Source organism: Oncorhynchus kisutch, linkage group LG18, assembly GCF_002021735.2.
Source record: "Oncorhynchus kisutch isolate 150728-3 linkage group LG18, Okis_V2, whole genome shotgun sequence".
Classification (NCBI taxonomy): Eukaryota; Metazoa; Chordata; class Actinopteri; order Salmoniformes; family Salmonidae; genus Oncorhynchus; species Oncorhynchus kisutch.
In genome coordinates, this window is record NC_034191.2 from 43,242,797 (window position 1) to 43,262,498 (window position 19,702).

General features: G+C 43.5%; 1 protein-coding gene across 3 annotated transcripts in view; it reads left to right on the forward strand.

The window, feature by feature from the left end:
- The window catches only part of LOC109908837 (protein phosphatase 1 regulatory subunit 37), a 60,213-nt gene that overhangs the window by 11,788 nt on the left and 28,723 nt on the right, over window positions 1-19,702 (forward strand). Inside the window, exon 1 of one of the 3 annotated variants that reach the window (XM_031796097.1) lies at window positions 19,125-19,239. The exons of the other annotated variants lie outside the window; for them this stretch is intronic. Within the exon in view, the coding sequence (XP_031651957.1) occupies window positions 19,140-19,239 (100 nt within the window). The 5' untranslated portion in view covers window positions 19,125-19,139. Of the gene's footprint in view, window positions 1-19,124; window positions 19,240-19,702 lie in introns of those variants that run through there. 3 annotated transcript variants of the gene reach the window in all.

Genomic DNA, 19,702 nt, shown 5'->3' on the forward strand with positions numbered 1-19,702 from the left:
TTTGGGATGCTCTGGATGTTCCCATTCCCGCCACTATCCAGGAACTTCGAACAGCCATTGAATAGGAGTGGGACAACGTTCCACAGGCCACAATCAACAGCCTGATCAACTCTATGAGGAGTGGTGTTGTACTCCATGAAGCAAATGGTGGTCACACCAGAAGTTGTGGCATTTTATATTTTTGTTCAGTGTACATTTCCTATTGTTTGGCTAAAAGTTCATATTGCATTTTACTGGAGAAATGTATGCTAGCTACACCGAGAAAGTACCGAAGATGATGTCTGCTGATGGAATGCTGTTTGAATTCTCATCCGAATGGGGAAGTGCGACTGAAGCACAGAACACAGAATTCTGCGTTAACTCGACCCATAAGTTTAAATCGCTAGCTATCTAAGTAAGTGGCTGAATTAATAAGGTGACGGGGTGTCATATTGTGTTAGCCCCTGCTGTGTTTGAGAAGTCAAAGCCCTTTGGATGAGTATTCTGTATATTGATTTCCTTGCTTGTTTTATTTTCTTCTTTGTTCTTGTCCCGTCTGCTCCTCCCCCATATTCTTCGAGCAGGCAGGCCTGTTGCCCTAGTGATTCCAGACTGCACACAGACCCAGTGTGTACACACGCTGTTCTTCCGTCATACATGCGTCAACTTTGTTCATTAGCACAATATCTCTTGTTCACATTCGCTTGTTCGCTATTACTTGTGCTAATTTTGTTAGCATTCTGGGTTTTTGCAGGGTTTTTTGGCGCCCTGCTGTGTACTAAGCCGGTAATACCGTAAATCCCGTAATGAGAGGATGGTATGGAGATATGAATATCTGTATAAACTCAACCCTAGTTCCTACTATGTGAAATAGATTAACAACTACTTCCGCATGTGTTTCAGATGGATTCAGTTATCCATCCTCCTATATTTCCTCCCATGTAAAGCTGTAGGGGGCTCCCTTCTTGTGAGATGTTGTTTTTCCATCCTGACCCTCCCCCCAGCAGTAGTGCTGACCCCATTTAGTCGAGTGGTCGATAGACTGTTGGTCTTTTTTAGTCAAGCAGTCGCAAATGTATATATTTAAGGAACACGAGATATGCGTGAGACACCTGTCTGATTGACACCTGTCTCAGTGGACTAATCCATTGCGATGGCTCACCAGTATCAGTAGTACATTTACCGTTAATTCCCGTAATTGTTGTTAATGCATTCAATATTGTTATTATTATTTTACTGTTCTCATTGTTGGAGTGGACATGTTGTTTGAGGAGCTCACAACCTAGGTTACACTTGTGAGGAACAAGTTTTTAATTTTTTTAAATTTCACTTACGAATTGTTAATTTATTAATTGTCTTTTGTTTGTTAGCGCTCCTGTCAATCTTGAGTGAGGATGCGCACAGGCCAAGTGCAGACAGGCCAAGTGTGTAGCCATGTGATTTAGAGGATATTTATTTTTATCAGGATATTGTCTACCTCCAGGCTACAATGTTTGTTGGCTTTATTTAGGCCATTTTTACATAGTTGGCAATAACATAATTGTGATTAATCACATGATGATTTTGAGGTATGACTATGTTTTAATTATATTTAACTGTGAAATTTAACCATGAAAATGTGCATATGAAAATCCTAACTGGCATGCAGGTCGGCAGAAATGGTAAAATAAATTGGTACTCCAAATGGCAAAGGTTGTCGACCCTTGGTTTAGCTTATTACCGGCAACTTCAGGAGCTTAACGGCAGAATCTGCGAAGGCCAGCAGCAGCAGAGGGTCATGAACTTTTTTTATTTTTATTTTTTTATCTCTGGCTCCCTCTTGAATCATTTGTCTTCAATCATTAATCACAGTGTTCTTAAAGCATCAAACAAGCTCAGTAACCTACATATAGTTGATTTTTTTGTTGTTGTTGAGAAACACAGGGTGTGTCTATGTAGGGGGGAAAAATGTTTGAAAGATCAGACGACTAGGTCGACCAAGATTTTATTTTGTTGTGGACAGCCCCACCTAGCAGGCATCCATCCAGGGCACTGTCAGTATGGCTCTGATCTGTAGCGTAGGCTGTTCTCTGCCATGGACCATGCGTTCTTCTCCCCCTGTGACCAGCGTTAGCTGTCATGTGTGACTGACGCTGCTGCCACCCGGTGCAGCATGGTGGTGTGAAATGGCAGGGATGAGGCCCGGGGAGAGGGGGTGTGCTATTTTAGACTCTCTTGACACTCAGTTGTTAAGTAGGCGTCAGTTCCAGTCCCGGCCCCCCTCCCTCCTGGAGGCTCGTCCAGAGGGCGACTGCTGGCTGGCTGACTGACTGACCATTCCTCCTGTCTATTCCATTTGAACCCTACGCCCAGTCCTGGTGACCTCTCAACTTTACAAAATGGCTGCTTTGCCATTTCTATTCCTCCTAGTCCCCTGAATGTGGGGGCCGATCGATACAGGTCACAGAATGAAATGGAGTGTCTATTAAAGAACCTGTGATGTTGCATGCCGCAGTGTTGCATGGATTTTCTCAATGACAAGTGCAGTTCCTCATCAGGTGTGCCTAGCTCTACTCTTTTTCTCCTCGTCTCCTTTTCATCCTTTGTCAACCCTGATCGTTAGACCACCTTGTCTATTGGCATGGCCCAGCAAGTCTCAATCTCACCATGTCATCAACACCCTGAGTCACAATCAGTGTTCACCCTTCAGCCACAATTGATTAGCTCAGGTGACTTTCACTTTCCATTGTGCCCTCACTATAAGTTAGTCAAACATTCATGCTTTCTCTTCCATGCTAATTTGTCGGTCATTGCAGAACGGTAATATTAATTGACAACCGAGATCATAGTTATCTTTCAGAAGAGATTATTTACTAAAGAAAATCAGAGGTAATATGCTGTTATCTTCAAAGCAGCATTCAGTCGTGCCCCCACTCTCTCTCCTCCTTTCTTCTCCCTCACGTTTTAAGTGAAGACAACCCTGTCCTCTGAAGTCTCAGTCCCACATGCGGTCTGCAGATGACTTGGATGTTCTAGCTAGTGCAGACGGTGTGACACCTGGTCCCAGTACCTTCACATACACCATGCCCAGCATAGAATTAGAATGAGTAGAATGGACATGGCTCTAAAATCTACAGGAGATGTCATTGTCAACGCAATAGAATTCTAGGCACAGAATTCTTACAGGTGTTGATAAACAAACGTTTAAACATGGACACAGCCGGTCCACCCTACCACAGAACATTTGCCTTTAATCTACTCAATCAAATTCTATGGCACCGACTGCTTTCCCCCTCTAACCCAGACAGTCCCCCTCAGTATTGATAAGTGTCTCCACACTCTGCTCTATGCTCCTCCCAGCCAATGTGGTGAAGGGAAAATGCACTGCACCAATGGCGAGTGTGTGTTTGCACTTTGTTCCTTGTCAACAAGAGACCGAGAGACGAGGAAAGGAGGGAGATTGACACGCAGGAGAACTTGTCAGACTGCACTTGGATTCATTAAGAAGTCTGCATCTAGCTTGTTTTGCATTGGCTGTGCATAGTAAACCCCTCCAAAGCAGTAGTAGCGTTAACATACTCCTAATACTACTTATAATTTTCAATAGGGAACTGTAGGCTGTATTTTAAATGTTTTTACCCCCTTTTCTCCCCAATTTCGTGGGATTCAATTGGTAGTTAGTCTTATCATTGCTGCAACTCATGTACGGAGTCGGGAGGTCGAGAGCCGTGCATCCTCCGAAACACAACCCAACCAAGCCACACTGCTTCTTGACACAATGCCCCCTTAACCCGGAAGCCAGCCGCACCAATGTGTCGGAGGAAACACTGTGCACCTGACGACTGTGGCAGCGTGCACTGCGCCTGGCCCGCCATGGATTTAAAAAATAATAATTTAGTGCCAGATGAGACAAGGACATCCCTGCCGGCCAAACCCTCCCCTAAGCCGGGCGATGCTGGGCCAATTGTGCGCTGCCCCATGGGTCTCCCAGTCGCGGCCAGCTGCGACAGAGCCTGGACTCTAACCAGTATCTCTAGTGGCACGATGTAGACTGTATCTAGAGGTAAAAGGAGGCATTCCTGTCAGCTTAAAGGTCAGATTTGTTTAGACTGATTTTAAATGACCGTTACAGTGCCTTCAAAAAGTATGCACACCCCTTGACATTTTGTTATAGCCTGAATTTAAAATGGATTAAATTGAGATTTTGTCACTGGTCGACACACAATAACCCATAATGTCAAAGTGGACTTATGTTTTTTGACATTTTTTTAAATTAATTTAAATAAAAGCTGTCTTGAGTTGATAAGTATTCAACCCCTTTGCAAGCCTAAATATGTTCAGCAGTAAAAGTAGCTTAACAAGTCACATAAAAGTTGCATGGATTCACTCAAGAATTTTGATTGACTACCTCATTTCTGTACCTCACACAAACAATTCTCTGTTCTCAGTTGAGCAGTGAATTTCAAGCACAGATTCAACCACAAAGACCAGGGAGGTTTTCCGATGCCTCGCAAAGATGGGCACCTTTTTTTTGGTAGCTGGGTAAAAATAAAACAAAGCAGACATTGAATATCCATTTGAGAATGGTGAAGTTATTAATTACACTCTGGATGGTGTATCAATACACCCAGTCACTACAAAAATACAGGTGTCTTTCCTAATTCCGTTGCCAGAGAGAAAGGAAACCGCTGAGGGATTTCACCAATGAGGCCAATGGTTAAATTTCTTTAGTCAGTTAAGAACAAATTCTTATTTTCAATGACTGCCTAGGAACAGTGGGTTAACTGCCTTGTTCAGGGGCAGAACGACAGATTTTTACCTTGTCAGCTCGGATTCAATCTTGCAACCTTTCGGTTACTAGTCCAACGCTCTAACCACTAGACTACCTGCCTTCCCAGGCTGTGATTGGAGAAAACTGAGGATGGATCAATAACATAGTAGTTACTACACTAACCTAAATGACAGCGTGTGAAGGACGCATGTACAGAATACAAATATTCCAAAACATGCAGCCCTGTTTGGAAGAAGGAACTAAAGTAAAACTGCTAAAAATGTGGCAAAGCAATTGATATTTTTGTCCTGAATACTAAGCGTTGAGTTTGGGGCAAACTCAACACTGAGTACCACTCTTCATATTGTCAAACATGGTGGTGGCTGCATCATGTTATGGGTATGCTTATCATTTGCATGGACTAGGGAGTTTTTCTCCGAAAAAATTGAATGGAGCTAAGCACAGGCAAAATCCTAGAGGAAATCCTCTTTGTCTGCTTTCCAATAGACACTGGGGGACAAATTAACTTTTTCAGTAGGACCGTAACCTAAAACACAAAGCCAAATATACACGAGTTGCTTACCAAGAAGACAGTGAATGTTCCTGAGTGACCGAGTTAGTGTTGACTTAAATCTATGGCAAGACTTAAATGGCTGTCTAGCAATGATCAACAACCAGATTAACAGAACTTAAAGAATAATGTACAAATATTGTACAATTCAGGTGTGCAAAGCTCTTAGAGACTTACCCAGAAAGACTCACAGCTGTAGTCGCTGCCAAAGGTGTTTCTAACGCATTGACTCGGGTTGTGAATACTTAAAATATGTATACATGTTTTCACTTTGTCATCATGAGGCATTGTGTGCAGATGGGTGGGTAAGAGAATCAGTTTATTCCATTTTGAATTTGGGCTGTAACAGAAAAAAATGTGGAATAAGTCAGGAGGTATGAATTCTTTCTGAAGGCGGTGTAGGTTTCTGAGTAAATAGCTACTGCACAATATAAAATGCCCACCAAGACTGGCCCAGAGCATTGTATTTTGACTGGCCCCTTCCCTGCTGCCCTACCCAGACCAGTAACACAATAGGGATTGCTCGTCTCCGTTCAGGCCGCAGGAGAAGCGAGCAGGTTCTGCCTGTTTCACCAGGGCTCACTTTTTAATGGCTTCTAATTGTTTGAGTCCTCTTCATATGCCAAGCCAAATTGTCCCGCACTTGTTGAAGACTCTTAGGAGACTGTACTCCCTTTTGGCTTTTGTTCTAGTTCTACCAACCTGGCTAGCTAGTGCAAAGGGATCAGGGCCAAGTGTCTTAACACTTTTACTAGGCTAATTCTATGCCGCACCCTCAGTAGAACTGCCTGCCTTCTACCCTCTTTCTCAGTGGCCTGCCTGTATTCCCTCCATTCTTCACCTCTGTCTCACTTCCACATATCTGCTTACCCTCTTTGTTCTCCTTCCACCTTTTGGCTCGCTCCGCTGAGTTCTGTGCTGTCAGCAGGGTTTAGCAGAGCTCCTCTGTCTCCATCCAAGTCTTTTTCTTTACTCCCGTCCTTCGTTCCTTCCTTCCCTATCATCTCTTTCTACCTTACCTGCCTCACTGACTCTCGTTCAGTCCTGTCCTCTCCATGATGCAGTGGGCAATACCGTTTTTCATTACTCCCATCCTCCCTTGTTCCCCTATAATGTTTCTCTCATTCACCTCTGTACACTGCCATATAGTCCTACAGTGTGTTGCCGGAGAGACCGTGTAGTGATGGTGCAATGTCTCTGATGGTGTACAGTGCCTTCAGGAAGTATTCACATCCCTTGACTTTTTCCACATTTTGTTGTGTTATAGCCTGAATTTTAAATGGATTCAATTGTGATTTGTTTTGTCATTGGCCTACACACAATACCCCATAATGTCAAAATGGAATTATGTTTTTAGAAAATTTTACAAATTAATTAAAAATGACAATTCAAATATCTTGAGTCAATAAGTATTCAACCCCTTTGTTATGGCAAGCCTAAATAAGTTCAGGAGTAAACATGTGCTTAATACGTCATTTAAGTTGCATGGACTCACTGTGTGCAATAAGTGTTTTAACATAATTTTTGAATGACTACCTCATCCCAGCCTCAGTTGAACAGTGAATTTCAAACACAGATTCTTCCACAAAGGTTTTCCAATGATGGGTACCTATTGGTAGATGGGTAAAAATAAAAAAGCTAACATTGAATATCCCTTTGAGCATGGTCAAGTTATTCATTACACTTTGTATGTTTATATCAACAAACTCAGTTGTTGGAGAGGAAGTAAACCACTGAAGGATTTTACCATGAGGCCAATGGTGACTTAAAAACAGTTTTAGAGTTTAATGGCTGTTTTTAAAGGAGAACTGAGGATGGATTAACATTATAGTTACTCCACAATACTAACCTAACTGACAGAGTGAAAAGACTGTTCAGAAAAAAATAGAATTAAAACATACAGCTCTGGAAAAATGAAGAGACCCCTGCAAAATTACCAGTTTCTCTGGTTTTACTATTTATAGGTATGTGTTTGGGTAAAATGAACATTTGTTTCATTCTATAAACTACTGACAACATTTATCCTAAATTCCAAATAAAAATATTGTCATTTAGAGCATTTATTTGCAGAAAATGACAACTGGTCAAAATAACAATAAAGATCCAATGTTGTCAGACCTCGACTAATGCATCGAAAATAAGTTCATATTCATTTTTAAACAACACAATACTAATGTTTTAACTTAGGAAGAGTTCAGAAATCAATATTTGGTGGAGTAACCCAGATTTTTTTCAATCACAGTGTTTATGCTTCTTGGCATGCTCTCCATCAGTCTTTTCATATTGATGCTGGGTGATTTTACGCCACTCCTGGTGCAAAAATTCAAGCAGCTCGGCTTTGTTTGATGGCTTGTGACCATCCATCTTCCTCTTGATCACATTCCAGAGGTTTTCAATGGGGTTCAGGTCTGGAGATTGATCTGGTGGTCCTCCATCCACACCTTGATTGACCTGGCTGTGAAGCATGTAGCACTGTCCTGTTGGAAAAACCAATCCTCAGAGTTGGAACATTGTCAGAGCAGACGGAAGCAAGTTTTCTTCCAGGGAAACATTGTACGTGGCTTGATTCACAGGTCTCTCACAAAGACAAATCTGCCTGATTCCAGCCTTGCTGAAGCACCCCCAGATCATCACCAATCCTCCAACAAATTTCAATTTGCGAGATCCTGGAGAGGCTTACAAGACACAGTGTCTTGCAACCACTGTGAAATTTGGCGGAGGATCAGTGATGATCTAGGGGTGCTTCAGCAAGGCTGGAATCTGACAGATTCAAAAACAACTTGGCAGTTTAAAAATGAATGGGCATTTATCAATATTGTATATAAACTATTGTAAAATGCTACGTGCGATCTAGTATGTTTGTACACACAGAAAAAGCGTGATTTATCAAACAATCCCACGAGTCATACGTACACCGGTAGGAGAGAACCATTGATAAATACCAATGGTTCTCAGCCTCTGTGATTGTGCACGACCTTGGCTATTTTCATTTCAAAATGATCCCTTTAAAACTCATGGGGAATATAAAACGCCATACCGTGAGAGAGACAACGGCGCAAACAAAAGTGTAGAGAAAAATCACTTTTCAGCGACTGAAATAGAGGTGCTACTGTCAGAGGATGAGACGAGTACAGCCAAAATATTTTCTTTGACTCGCTCAGTTGTGGCTTGACCAGTAAAACATTTTTTACATTCTTTTTTTTTTTAGAGGACCATAAACCATCCATCCTCAACAGCTCCCTCCTGGAGGCGCAAAGGCCAACATTGCTGTTCTGCAGAATGAACGAGTCGTGCGTTCCACCAGGCCACCTTGCCAGCACATTCAGCAGCATCTTTTGCGCATCACATAACCTGTCACTTCCACATTGTGGAAGCCTGTTCTGTTCACATGGTAAAACTAATTTTGGGTTGGTGCTTTTATGGCCATGTGGGTGCAGTCTATTGGTCCGTTTGTATTTGTGAACCCATTGATGGCAAAGAAAGCCCTCTTGCGATGGTGTATAAAAAATGTTATGTTTCTGTTCTTTTTGCTGATGATTGCCTCCAAAACATTGGCTCATTGGGGGCTGAGAGATTCCATCTGAGAAGTGCATGTTGCCAAACACCCAAGGGTGGATAGCACCGGAATGGCATGTTTGCCTTTCTGAAGTAGGTCTTTCATCCTCGCAAAAATCTTAAGGTTGGCTCAACAGATATCGTTTCCCAAAACCAATCTGTACTTTCTGCAAAAAAGTCCCACCTCTCTCTAGAAACACGCTCTCTGCTAAATGCACAATGTGCCAAATCATCCAACAGAGCAAGATCAGCCATCTCATTCGATTTTTATAGTATTTCAAGAGTAATTTCACTTTCACACGTGACTAATTCAACAAATTACTGTACTTTATATGCACTGATGTGGTCCAATTATATATCACTATATGTTCCATGAATTCACAAATAACCTTTCTAGGGCAGGCTAGCGGAATACTAGCGGAACCCTTCGACAACATTCCGCTGACAAGGCAGCGCGTAAAATTCAAAAGTATTTTTTTTTAAATATGTAACTTTCACCCATTTAATAACAAGTCCAATACAGCAAATGGAAAAACTTCTTGTTAAATTGAAAAAATGATTTATTACTCTCTCAATTTCACAAATTTTCAACATTTTCCCCATACCACGCCTTGACAAGCAAGTTCCCTTATTCCACCACTTGGCACTGCGTACTCATGGTCATGGCTGTGCATAAAGTTACGCTCACTCTCAAGCAAATGTGTTCATATTGATAAATCTCACACCTGGAGTGGAAATGATTACAAGCATGGTATATGCACAGATTCGTGCCTATGCATGATTGATAAATGAGGCCCCAGGTGTGCAAAGCTCTTAGACTTTCCCCAGAAAGACTCACAGCTGTAATTGCTGTCAAATGTGATTGTGATGTATGGGGGGGGGGGGGGGGGGGGGGGGGGTGGTGTTTACTTATCTAATTAAAATATATTTGTGTTTTATTTTTCATTAACCTTAAAAAAAAAAAAGACAACATTTTCATTCCATTCATAATGAAATGTGGAAAAAGTCAAGGGGTGTGAATACTTTCTGAAGGCACTGTACATAACTTATTTCTAATAGCATTTATTCGTTTTTCTTTCATATTCTGTTACCTAAGAGCTTGGTAAACACAACCAAATTACTATTTTTACAATGGCATATATGAGATGTATTTTTTTTTTTTTTAAGACTTAGTGTTGATGTCCAAAATATTTGTCAATTGCTCGCGGTGTCCCTCAAGGCCAGGCTTTTCTAGTGTTCATTTCTCGTGTTGTCGGCCCGGGTTGATTAGGAATCAGCAAGCTAAGCTCAGAAGCTGGGAGCGGAGGCTCTGCAGCAGCACTTGAGAACTTGTGCATTCCATGGCGGCTTAATGAAGGCTGGCCAATACCTGCAGTAGTGTTGTAATCGCATAGCAGCCCCAGAGAGAGACTGTACAGGTTCTCTCATTTTTTTTGTCCACGCCTCGCCTGGCCACCAGCTCACCACTGAGGTGAATTCTGTCATTGTTTATAACGTGTAGCCCAATCAGGGACCGTCTGTTGAACATTTGCTTGAGCTCATAAAATATGGTTCAATGGCTCAAATACCTGCATTTGTGGTGAAGGGTTTAGGCTACATTGTTCCTGATGGGATATATTTAAATAAACCCAAATCTGCCAAACAAAGAAAAGGAATGCGAAAGAAAATCGATTGTCATCCAAGTGCTTTTGTTATTTCGCAACAGTGCTAACGAACCCCACAGGTTTTTGTGCAGCCAGGTGCCGTACAAACAAGTTATTGATGTCGGCAATAGATAATCCTAGTGACAGTACATGTTGGTTTGTGCCTGCTGCCTGCAAATTTTTGTCATTTAAGGAGAGATAAAATGGTGCGTTTGGCTTGTCCTCAGAGCTCAGACAGACAGCATCTACCTTTCAAACTGTATGTTGGTTTTAGGAGTCTAGTTTAGACCCAGGGATTGTGTGATACAGCCACCCCCCCCCCCCCCCTCTCCATACAGTAGGGTTTGTGGTGCTTAAAGGTGAATTAGTGCTCAGTGCTGTTGCAGTAAAACCCACAGATTACTGGGGGAGGGGAGCAGCCCAGACTTTATGGCCCTGTAGCTTGTATTGCAAGTCTTTCCCTGCTTCTGTTGACCTTGAGCTGTACCTGGCCAGGCATCTATATGGTACAGTGTGGCCCCTGGCCTCAATGGAACACTCTCCCACTCCAACTCTAGTTCCTTACTTGCTGAGTCCTAGCGCTCTACTGTACTGAGAGTAGGTAACAAGGTGATCATGAATATTCCAGAATGTTGTATGTGTGTGCATGCTGTGAGAACCAGCGGAGTTTCTCCACCTCTGGGCTGTGGGAATGATGCTCTCTTCCTGCTCCTCACGTCTCTCTATCCCCCCCCTCCGGAAAGTGTTTACGCTCACTCTTGCTCTACAACAACACTGCAAGCTAGACCAAATTCTTATCCAAGGACACACACACACACACACACACACACACACACACACACACACACACACACACACACACACACAGTGTTGACATGAGCTGACATGTACCTCAGTTCGAGTCTCACATAGGCTTCACTTTCTAGAATGGAAGCGATATGTTCTATGTTGAGGTTGAATGTGTTTTTGGGTGTGATGTTGATGGCAAAAGAATGGTCTTACTTTGAGGGGGAGGGATCGTGACAGTCATTTCACAATCCTGCTTCTAGGGATTTGGTTGGAAGGGGAGATGCTCGAGCTCTGTTAGTTTGAGGAGATCTCACGAGACTTTTGTGTTGTATTTAGAGACGGGTGATTATTGAGTTGCTGCCTGCCCTGGATGTCCAGCCAGGTGGTTCTAATACAATCCAGCCTCTCCTGGATCAACAGGTCTGGGTGCACACGCACGTAGCCTACACTCTTTCTTTCTCGCTCTGTCACACACACAATGCACTCACTCGCCCTCTCTTCAAACACATTTAGTTTTTGACCGCTTTTTAAAGCCTTGTCCCTCTGTTGTCCGCTCTGCCGTATCCTCATCAGTCCTGATATAGCCCAGCCTAGGCCTAACACCTGATTCTCTGAACCTTTTGCTCAGTGTGTGTGTGATTGAGCGGTAGGTGTGTTGCATAGGCAGCGTAGCTCTGTTTATGTGCTTTCCAGGGCTCTTTATAGCAGCCTGCCAGGCTGTTCTTTCATTCTGGGTCTGAAGGCTGGCAGAGCCTCATGGTACTGATCCCTGACTGGGCCTGTCTGGCCTGCAGGAGAGCTTTAGTTCTGCTGCCATGGCCTGCTTCTATCTGCCTGCAGTTGCAGGTCATTAGAATTGGCACAGGAAGAGGACTGTGGGTTATAGGTGTTTGGAAATTGACTTGATCTGTTTTGATTACATGCTTTAGAGGGAAGCTAACACCTGAACTATAAGGTGGGTTTCTATCTCTGTCACACACACAGTGTTGTCCGGTGGTGCTCTCTGGTCATGAGTTATTTGGGCTGTGATTGGAGCAGATCAGACAGCCGTGTGTGTTGGAACACTGAATAGTTGTCTCTACTGCAGACAGACAAAGCCACAGTATGTGACCCCCACCAGCAGATCACTTACACACACACACACACCCTCTCTTTCTCGCGCTGTGCACTGTACAGACTAACATCTGTTACACACCCACACACACACAGGCCTACACCCTGTGCATATGGACACACACACACACTAACATGTTCGCACACATGATCTCTCTCTCTCTTAAGCACACACATGTCGACCCAGTAAGCCTAATTGTGGGATATTCCCTGGCGACTCATTGCTATTATTACATTGTCACTTGACTAAAGCCTCAGGTTTCCTAGAAGCCACTAGGACACAGTGTTATCTTTTGTTGTGGATTCATATAAAAAAAACTTGATGTGTTAAGATCCCACACTACAAAAATGCCCATGCAGCGCCTGAATGTCTGTGGTTGAACCATACTGTATGGAGTCAAACCGCGCGGAGTCTGTATGCATTGCATTTTTATCTTCAACGTTCACCGCCTTACACAATCCTTAGCCTGGTCCCCTGTCTGTTTTGTGCTTTTGCGTGATTCATTGGCAAGCTAAACATAAATTCCATTTGGAGTTGGCAGGAGACTGACTGGCACCCGGGCTAGGGATGACTGGCCTGTCACTCAGGAGTGGGGCTGGGTTAGAAGGAAGAGGCAGAAGTCAAATGAAGGGTGGGGAAGGGAAGAAAGGAGAGGGAGGAAGCGAAGAGAGTAGGCAATTTGTCTCACTTTAGCGTAAGTTGCCAAACTACTGATGGCAGCACAAAATATCAGACCTTTTATGCATTGTGTGTGTGTGTGCGCGCACCCACCTCTACCCTTGTCCCGTTGTCTGCATTTCTCTCATTAGTCTCTCTGAGCTGAAACAATGGGGATAAATCTGCACCCCAGTCATCTGACGAGTTAGCTCTGAGCGAGATGGTATTGGGAGGCAGTCGGTCTCACACACACACGGTGGACTCTTTAGAAATCTGCAGTACAGAGGCACCTTGGGGGGTATTTGGTATTTTATTAGGGTCCCCATTAGCTGTTGCAAAAGCAGCAGCTTCTCTTGCTGGGGTCCACACAAAACATGAAACAGAACATTCATTGATAAAGGACAGAACTACATGAAGTTAAAAATGAAACTTAGTTTGTGTGCATGTATGCTGTCTTAATTAATGAAATGTGGAAAAAGTCCAGGGGTGTGAGGCTTATTTTTTTTTTCTTCCTTTAACTAGGCAAATCACTTAACACATTCTTATTTTCAATGACGGCCTAGGAACAGTGGGTTAACTGCCTTGTTCAGGGGCAGAACGACATATTTTTTACCTTGTCAGCTCGGGGATCTGATCTTGCAACCTTTCGGTTACTAGTCCAACGCTCTAACCACTAGACTACCTGCTGCCCCATGTAGCCTAGTGGGGTGTTGCTTTATCTGTTTAAAAAAAAACAGTTTTGTTGTTCATTTGAGCAATATGAGATGGGAATTCCATGCAATAATGGTTCTATATAATACTATACGCTTTCTTGAATTTGTTCTGGATTTGGTGACTGAAAAGGCCTCCTGGTGGCTTATCTGGGGGGTAAGTGTGTGTGTGTGTGTGTGTGTCAGTCAGCTGTGTTTAAATTGACTATGCAATTTAGAATTTCACATTGACTGCATCACTTCTTTTTATAAGAAACAGTCTCTCCTCAGCTCTTAGGCAAGAGAGACTGCTATGCATCGTAGTTATATTAGCCCTCTGATTACAATGAAGAGCAAGACGTGTTCTGGGGAAGGTCTTTCCTTGCAGCACTCGACCACACGAGTGGACAATAATCAAGATAAGACCAAACTAGAGCCTGCATGACATGCTTTTGTAAGTGCAGTGACATAAAAGCAGAACTTCTCTTTATTACCATTGAATCTATATGTTTTGACCATGACAGTTTACAATCTAAGGTAACACCAAGTCATTTAGTATCCTCAACTTGTTCAACAGCCACACCATTCATTACTAGATTCTGCGGAGGTCTAGATCGTAGGGAATGATTTGTACCAAATACAATGCTCTTAGTTTTAGATGTTCAGGACCAGTTTATTACGAGTTGACATTCCAAAACAGACCAATTCTTTAAGGGTTTCAGTGACTTCATTAGCTGTGGTTGCTGATTTTAACAAGGCTAATCTGAAAACAAGACTCCCTAAATTTTATCAGCATATCGATTGCGCAACCAGGGGTGGAAAGACCTTGGATCATTGTTACTCTAACTTCCGCGACGCATATAAGGCCCTGCCCCGCCCCCCCTTTCGGAAAAGCTGACCACGACTCCATTTTGTTGATCCCTGCCTACAGACAGAAACTAAAACAAGAGGCTCCCATGCTGAGGTCTGTCCAACGCTGGTCTGACCAAGCTAACTCCACACTCCAAGACTGCTTCCATCACGTGGACTGGGACATGTTTCGTATTGCGTCAGACAACAACATTGACGAATACGCTGATTCGGTGTGCGAGTTCATTAGAACGTGCGTTGAAGATGTCGTTCCCATAGCAACGATTAAAACATTCCCTAACCAGAAACCGTGGATTGATGGCAGCATTCGTGTGGAACTGAAAGCGCGAACCACTGCTTTTAATCAGGGCAAGGTGTCTGGTAACATGACCGAATACAAACAGTGCAGCTATTCCCTCCGCAAGGCTATCAAACAAGCTAAGCGTCAGTACAGAGACAAAGTAGAATCTCAATTCAACGGCTCAGACACGAGGCATGTGGCAGGGTCTACAGTCAATCACGGACTACAGGAAGAAATCCAGCCCAGTCACGGACCAGGATGTCTTGCTCCCAGGCAGACTAAATAACTTTTTGCCCGCTTTGAGGACAATACAGTGCCACTGACACGGCCTGCAACGAAAACATGCGGTCTCTCCTTCACTGCAGCCGAGGTGAGTAAGACATTTAAACGTGTTAACCCTCGCAAGGCTGCAGGCCCAGACGGCATCCCCAGCCGCGCCCTCAGAGCATGCGCAGACCAGCTGGCCGGTGTGTTTACGGACATATTCAATCAATCCCTATACCAGTCTGCTGTTCCCACATGCTTCAAGAGGGCTACCATTTGTTCCTGTTCCCAAGAAAGCTACGGTAACTGAGCTAAACGACTACCGCCCCGTAACACTCACATCCGTCATCATGAAGTGCTTTGAGAGACTAGTCAAGGACCATATCACCTCCACCCTACCTGACACCCTAGACCCACTCTAATTTGCTTACCGCCCAAATAGGTCCACAGACGATGCAATCTCAACCACACTGCACACTGCCCTAACCCATCTGGACAAGAGGAATACCTATGTGAGAATGCTGTTCATCGACTACAGCTCGGCATTCAACACCATAGTACCCTCCAAGCTCGTCATCAAGCTCGAGACCCTGGGTCTCGACCCCGCCCTGTGCAACTGGGTACTGGACTTCCTGACGGGCCGCCCCCAGGTGGTGAGGGTAGGCAACAACATCTCCTCCCCGCTGATCCTCAACACTGGGGCCCCACAAGGGTGCATTCTGAGCCCTCTCCTGTACTCCCTGTTCACCCACGACTGCGTGGCCACGCACGCCTCCAACTCAATCATCAAGTTTGCGGACGACACAACAGTGGTAGGCTTGATTACCAACAACGACGAGACGGCCTACAGGGAGGAGGTGAGGGCCCTCGGAGTGTGGTGTCAGGAAAATAACCTCACACTCAACGTCAACAAAACTAAGGAGATGATTGTGGACTTCAGGAAACAGCAGAGGGAACACCCCCTATCCACATCGATGGAACAGTAGTGGAGAGGATAGCACGTTTTAAGTTCCTCGGCATACACATCACAGACAAACTGAATTGGTCCACTCACACAGACAGCATCGTGAAGAAGGCGCAGCGGCGCCTCTTCAACCTCAGGAGGCTGAAGAAATTTGGCTTGTCACCAAAAGCACTCACAAACTTCTACAGATGCACAATCGAGAGCATCCTGGCGGGCTGTATCACCGCCTGGTACGGCAACTGCTCCGGCCTCAACCGTAAGGCTCTCCAGAGGGTAGTGAGGTCTGCACAACGCATCACCAGGGGCAAACTACCTGCCCTCCAGGACACCTACACCACCCGATGTTACAGGAAGGCCATAAAGATCATCAAGGACATCAACCACCCGAGCCACTGCCTGTTCACCCCGCTATCATCCAGAAGGCGAGGTCAGTACAGGTGCATCAAAGCTGGGACCGGGAGACTGAAAAACAGCTTCTATCTCAAGGCCATCAGACTGTTAAACAGCCACCACTAACATTGAGTGGCTGCTGCCAACACACTGACACTGACACTGACTCAACTCCAGCCACTTTAATAATGGGAATTGATGGGAAATGATGTAAATATATCACTAGCCACTTTAAACAATGCTACCTTATATAATGTTACTTACCCTACATTATTCATCTCATATGCATACGTATATACTGTACTCTATATCATCGACTGCATCCTTATGTAATACATGTATCACTAGCCACTAACTATGCCACTTTGTTTACATACTCATCTCATATGTATATACTGTACTCGATACCATCTACTGTATCTTGCCTATGCTGCTCTGTACCATCACTCATTCATATATCCTTATGTACATATTCTTTATCCCCTTACACTGTGTATAAGACAGTAGTTTTGGAATTGTTAGTTAGATTACTTGTTGGTTATTACTGCATTGTCGGAACTAGAAGCACAAGCATTTCGCTACACTCGCATTAACATCTGCTAACCATGTGTATGTGACAAATTAAATTTGATTTGATGCATATATAGTTGAGTCATCAGTTACATGGAAACGCATGGTTTGTTTGATGTCAATGGTAAAAAATAGAGAAAAGTAGAGGGCATAGAGCGCTGCCCTGAGGTACACCACACTTTGCATGTTTGACATTAAAGAAGCTTCCATTTAGGAAAACCCTTTTGAGTTCTATTAGATAGCTCTGATATGGCAGATGTTGAAAAGCCATAACACATACATTTTCACAACAGCAGGTTATCATCAATGTCAAAGGCTTTTATTATCAATTGATTTCAACCAATCATCAGTTTGTGTCAGTGCAGTACATGTTGAGGACTTAAGCATGCTGGAAGTCTGTTAATTTGTTTACAGAGAAATAACATTGTTTTGATAAGAGCTGGCAGCAAGCTGATTGGTCTGCTGTTAAAGCAACCTCAACTGGTTCTAACACTCTTGGGTAGTGGAATGACTTTGGGTTCCCTCTGGCCTGAGGACAAAGACTTTCCTCTAAGCTAAGATTAAAGACATGACAGATAGGAGTGGCTATAGAGTCAGCTACCATCCTCAGTAGCTTTCCATCTAAGTTTTCAATGCCAGGATGTTTGTCATTATTGAGCGATAACAATAATTTGTCTACCTCTCCCACACTAACTTTACAAAATTCCAACTTGCAATACTTTTCTTTCATTCATATTTTTTTTTATGCATGAGTATGATGGCTCACTGTTCGTTGTCTGCACTTCCTGCCTAAGTTGCTAATGAAGGAATCAATTTAAATAATAGGCAACATCAAATGGTTTTGTGATGAATAAGCCATCTGATTCGATGAAAGATGGATTTGAATTTGTCTTTCTACCATCAATCAATCAATCAATCAATCAAATGTATTTATATAACCCTTCTTACATAAGCTGATATCTCAGTGCTGTACAGAAACCCCAAACAGCAAGCAATGCAGGTGTAGAAGCACGGTGGCTAGGAAATCCGTTTCTTAACAGGTGCATGTGCAAATAATTGGAAGAAGCAATTTCATAAATTCATCAAGTGCAGCATCTGGATGCTCCTTATTAATCACATCAGATCAACAAATATTTTCAACATTATCCACAAATGTTTTGTATGATCTCTCATACACTATTTTAGGCCCAGTTTTCAGAACTTCGGCTTTCCTGGATATAGCCACTATATCCAGTGGGTACAGATACAGCTTTAGATTAAAGTTCTACAGTATTAGTAAAAATGGGATTAATACATGTGGATCTTGTTCCTGTAGTGTTTGTAAACACCCTGGTTGATTAATAACCTGATCCAGATTACAGGCACTGGTTACAGTGAAAAGCTTCCTCTTGAGCGGACAGCTTGATGAAAACCAGGCAATATTCATGTTTATTCTATTTACATCGCATTTCAGAAGCATTATTTAGATACTGACTGTTAGCACTTGGTGGCCTATAGCAACACCCCAAAAGAAAAGGCTTTAGATGTGCCAATAACAATTGACATAATATATTCTCTAAGCATTACAGGGATATATGTGTGCGTGTGCTGAGGGGTTGAAGCTATGAACCAATAGGCTTGTCTCTCTCATTCCTTCCAGGCTTTTGGGAGGGTGGACAATGAGCCTGTCATAGTGGATATAAGCAATGTCCCCAGTTATTTCCTCTTCTGGCGCACAGCGTCCACATAGTCCTCGTTGAAGAAGATAAATGTTCCTGTCAAGTTCTTGGCTCTTTCCAGAACAGCTACCTTGTCCTTGAACCTCTGGAACTTTACCACTATCGCCCTGGGCCTGTCACCTGGGCCGGTGGTGTGTTTTCCAGTTCCCTTTGCGCGCTCCACTTCAATCATCCTGTAGTCCATCATCTGTTTCTTCGAGATAATTTCCCTCACTTTGTCCTCAGACTCCAGGTCTCGTGGAGAATCTGCAATTCTGTCCACAACCATGTTCTGCCTTGATTGTCCCTCTGTTATTGTTATCATGGATTCACATACAGTACTGATGTCCTCTCTCAATGACTTACAGATTGCTGTCCCAACTTGCCGTTATCCTGTTTATACTCATCGAGCTGACCCTGAAGAACTACAAACTTCAGGTTCTGGACCTCTGGTCAGGTTGTCCATTTTATAAGTTGACTGCACCAGGACTTCGAAGTTATTTTCTTGTTGTAACAACTGCTTGTAGAACTCTTTTTGTTTTTGTGAGAGAGCGATGCCACTGTCCTCAACGGTACTCCCGCCGGCTTTAGCTTTTGTCGTTGTAGCAAACTTTGTTATGCTGTTACTCTACGCAGTTCCAGACAGGGCATGTCACAGGGAAGATTAAAAACAACAAACAGCAGGGATCTAGACAGCCACAAGCTCAGGAATATCTGCGGTCCCAGCCACAATAGCGAACCACATTGTGGGCTGCTTTCAAGCCCTCAAGAAAACCCTGCTAGCTAGTTAGCAGCTAGGCGAGTTGCTACGCCAAACAGCTCCTCAGACCCAGACTTGGTCAGCAGGATCTTTGGACAGATAGTAGCAGTCCCACCTACTGATGCTAACCACATCGTGGGATCCAAAAACAAAAGGTAGC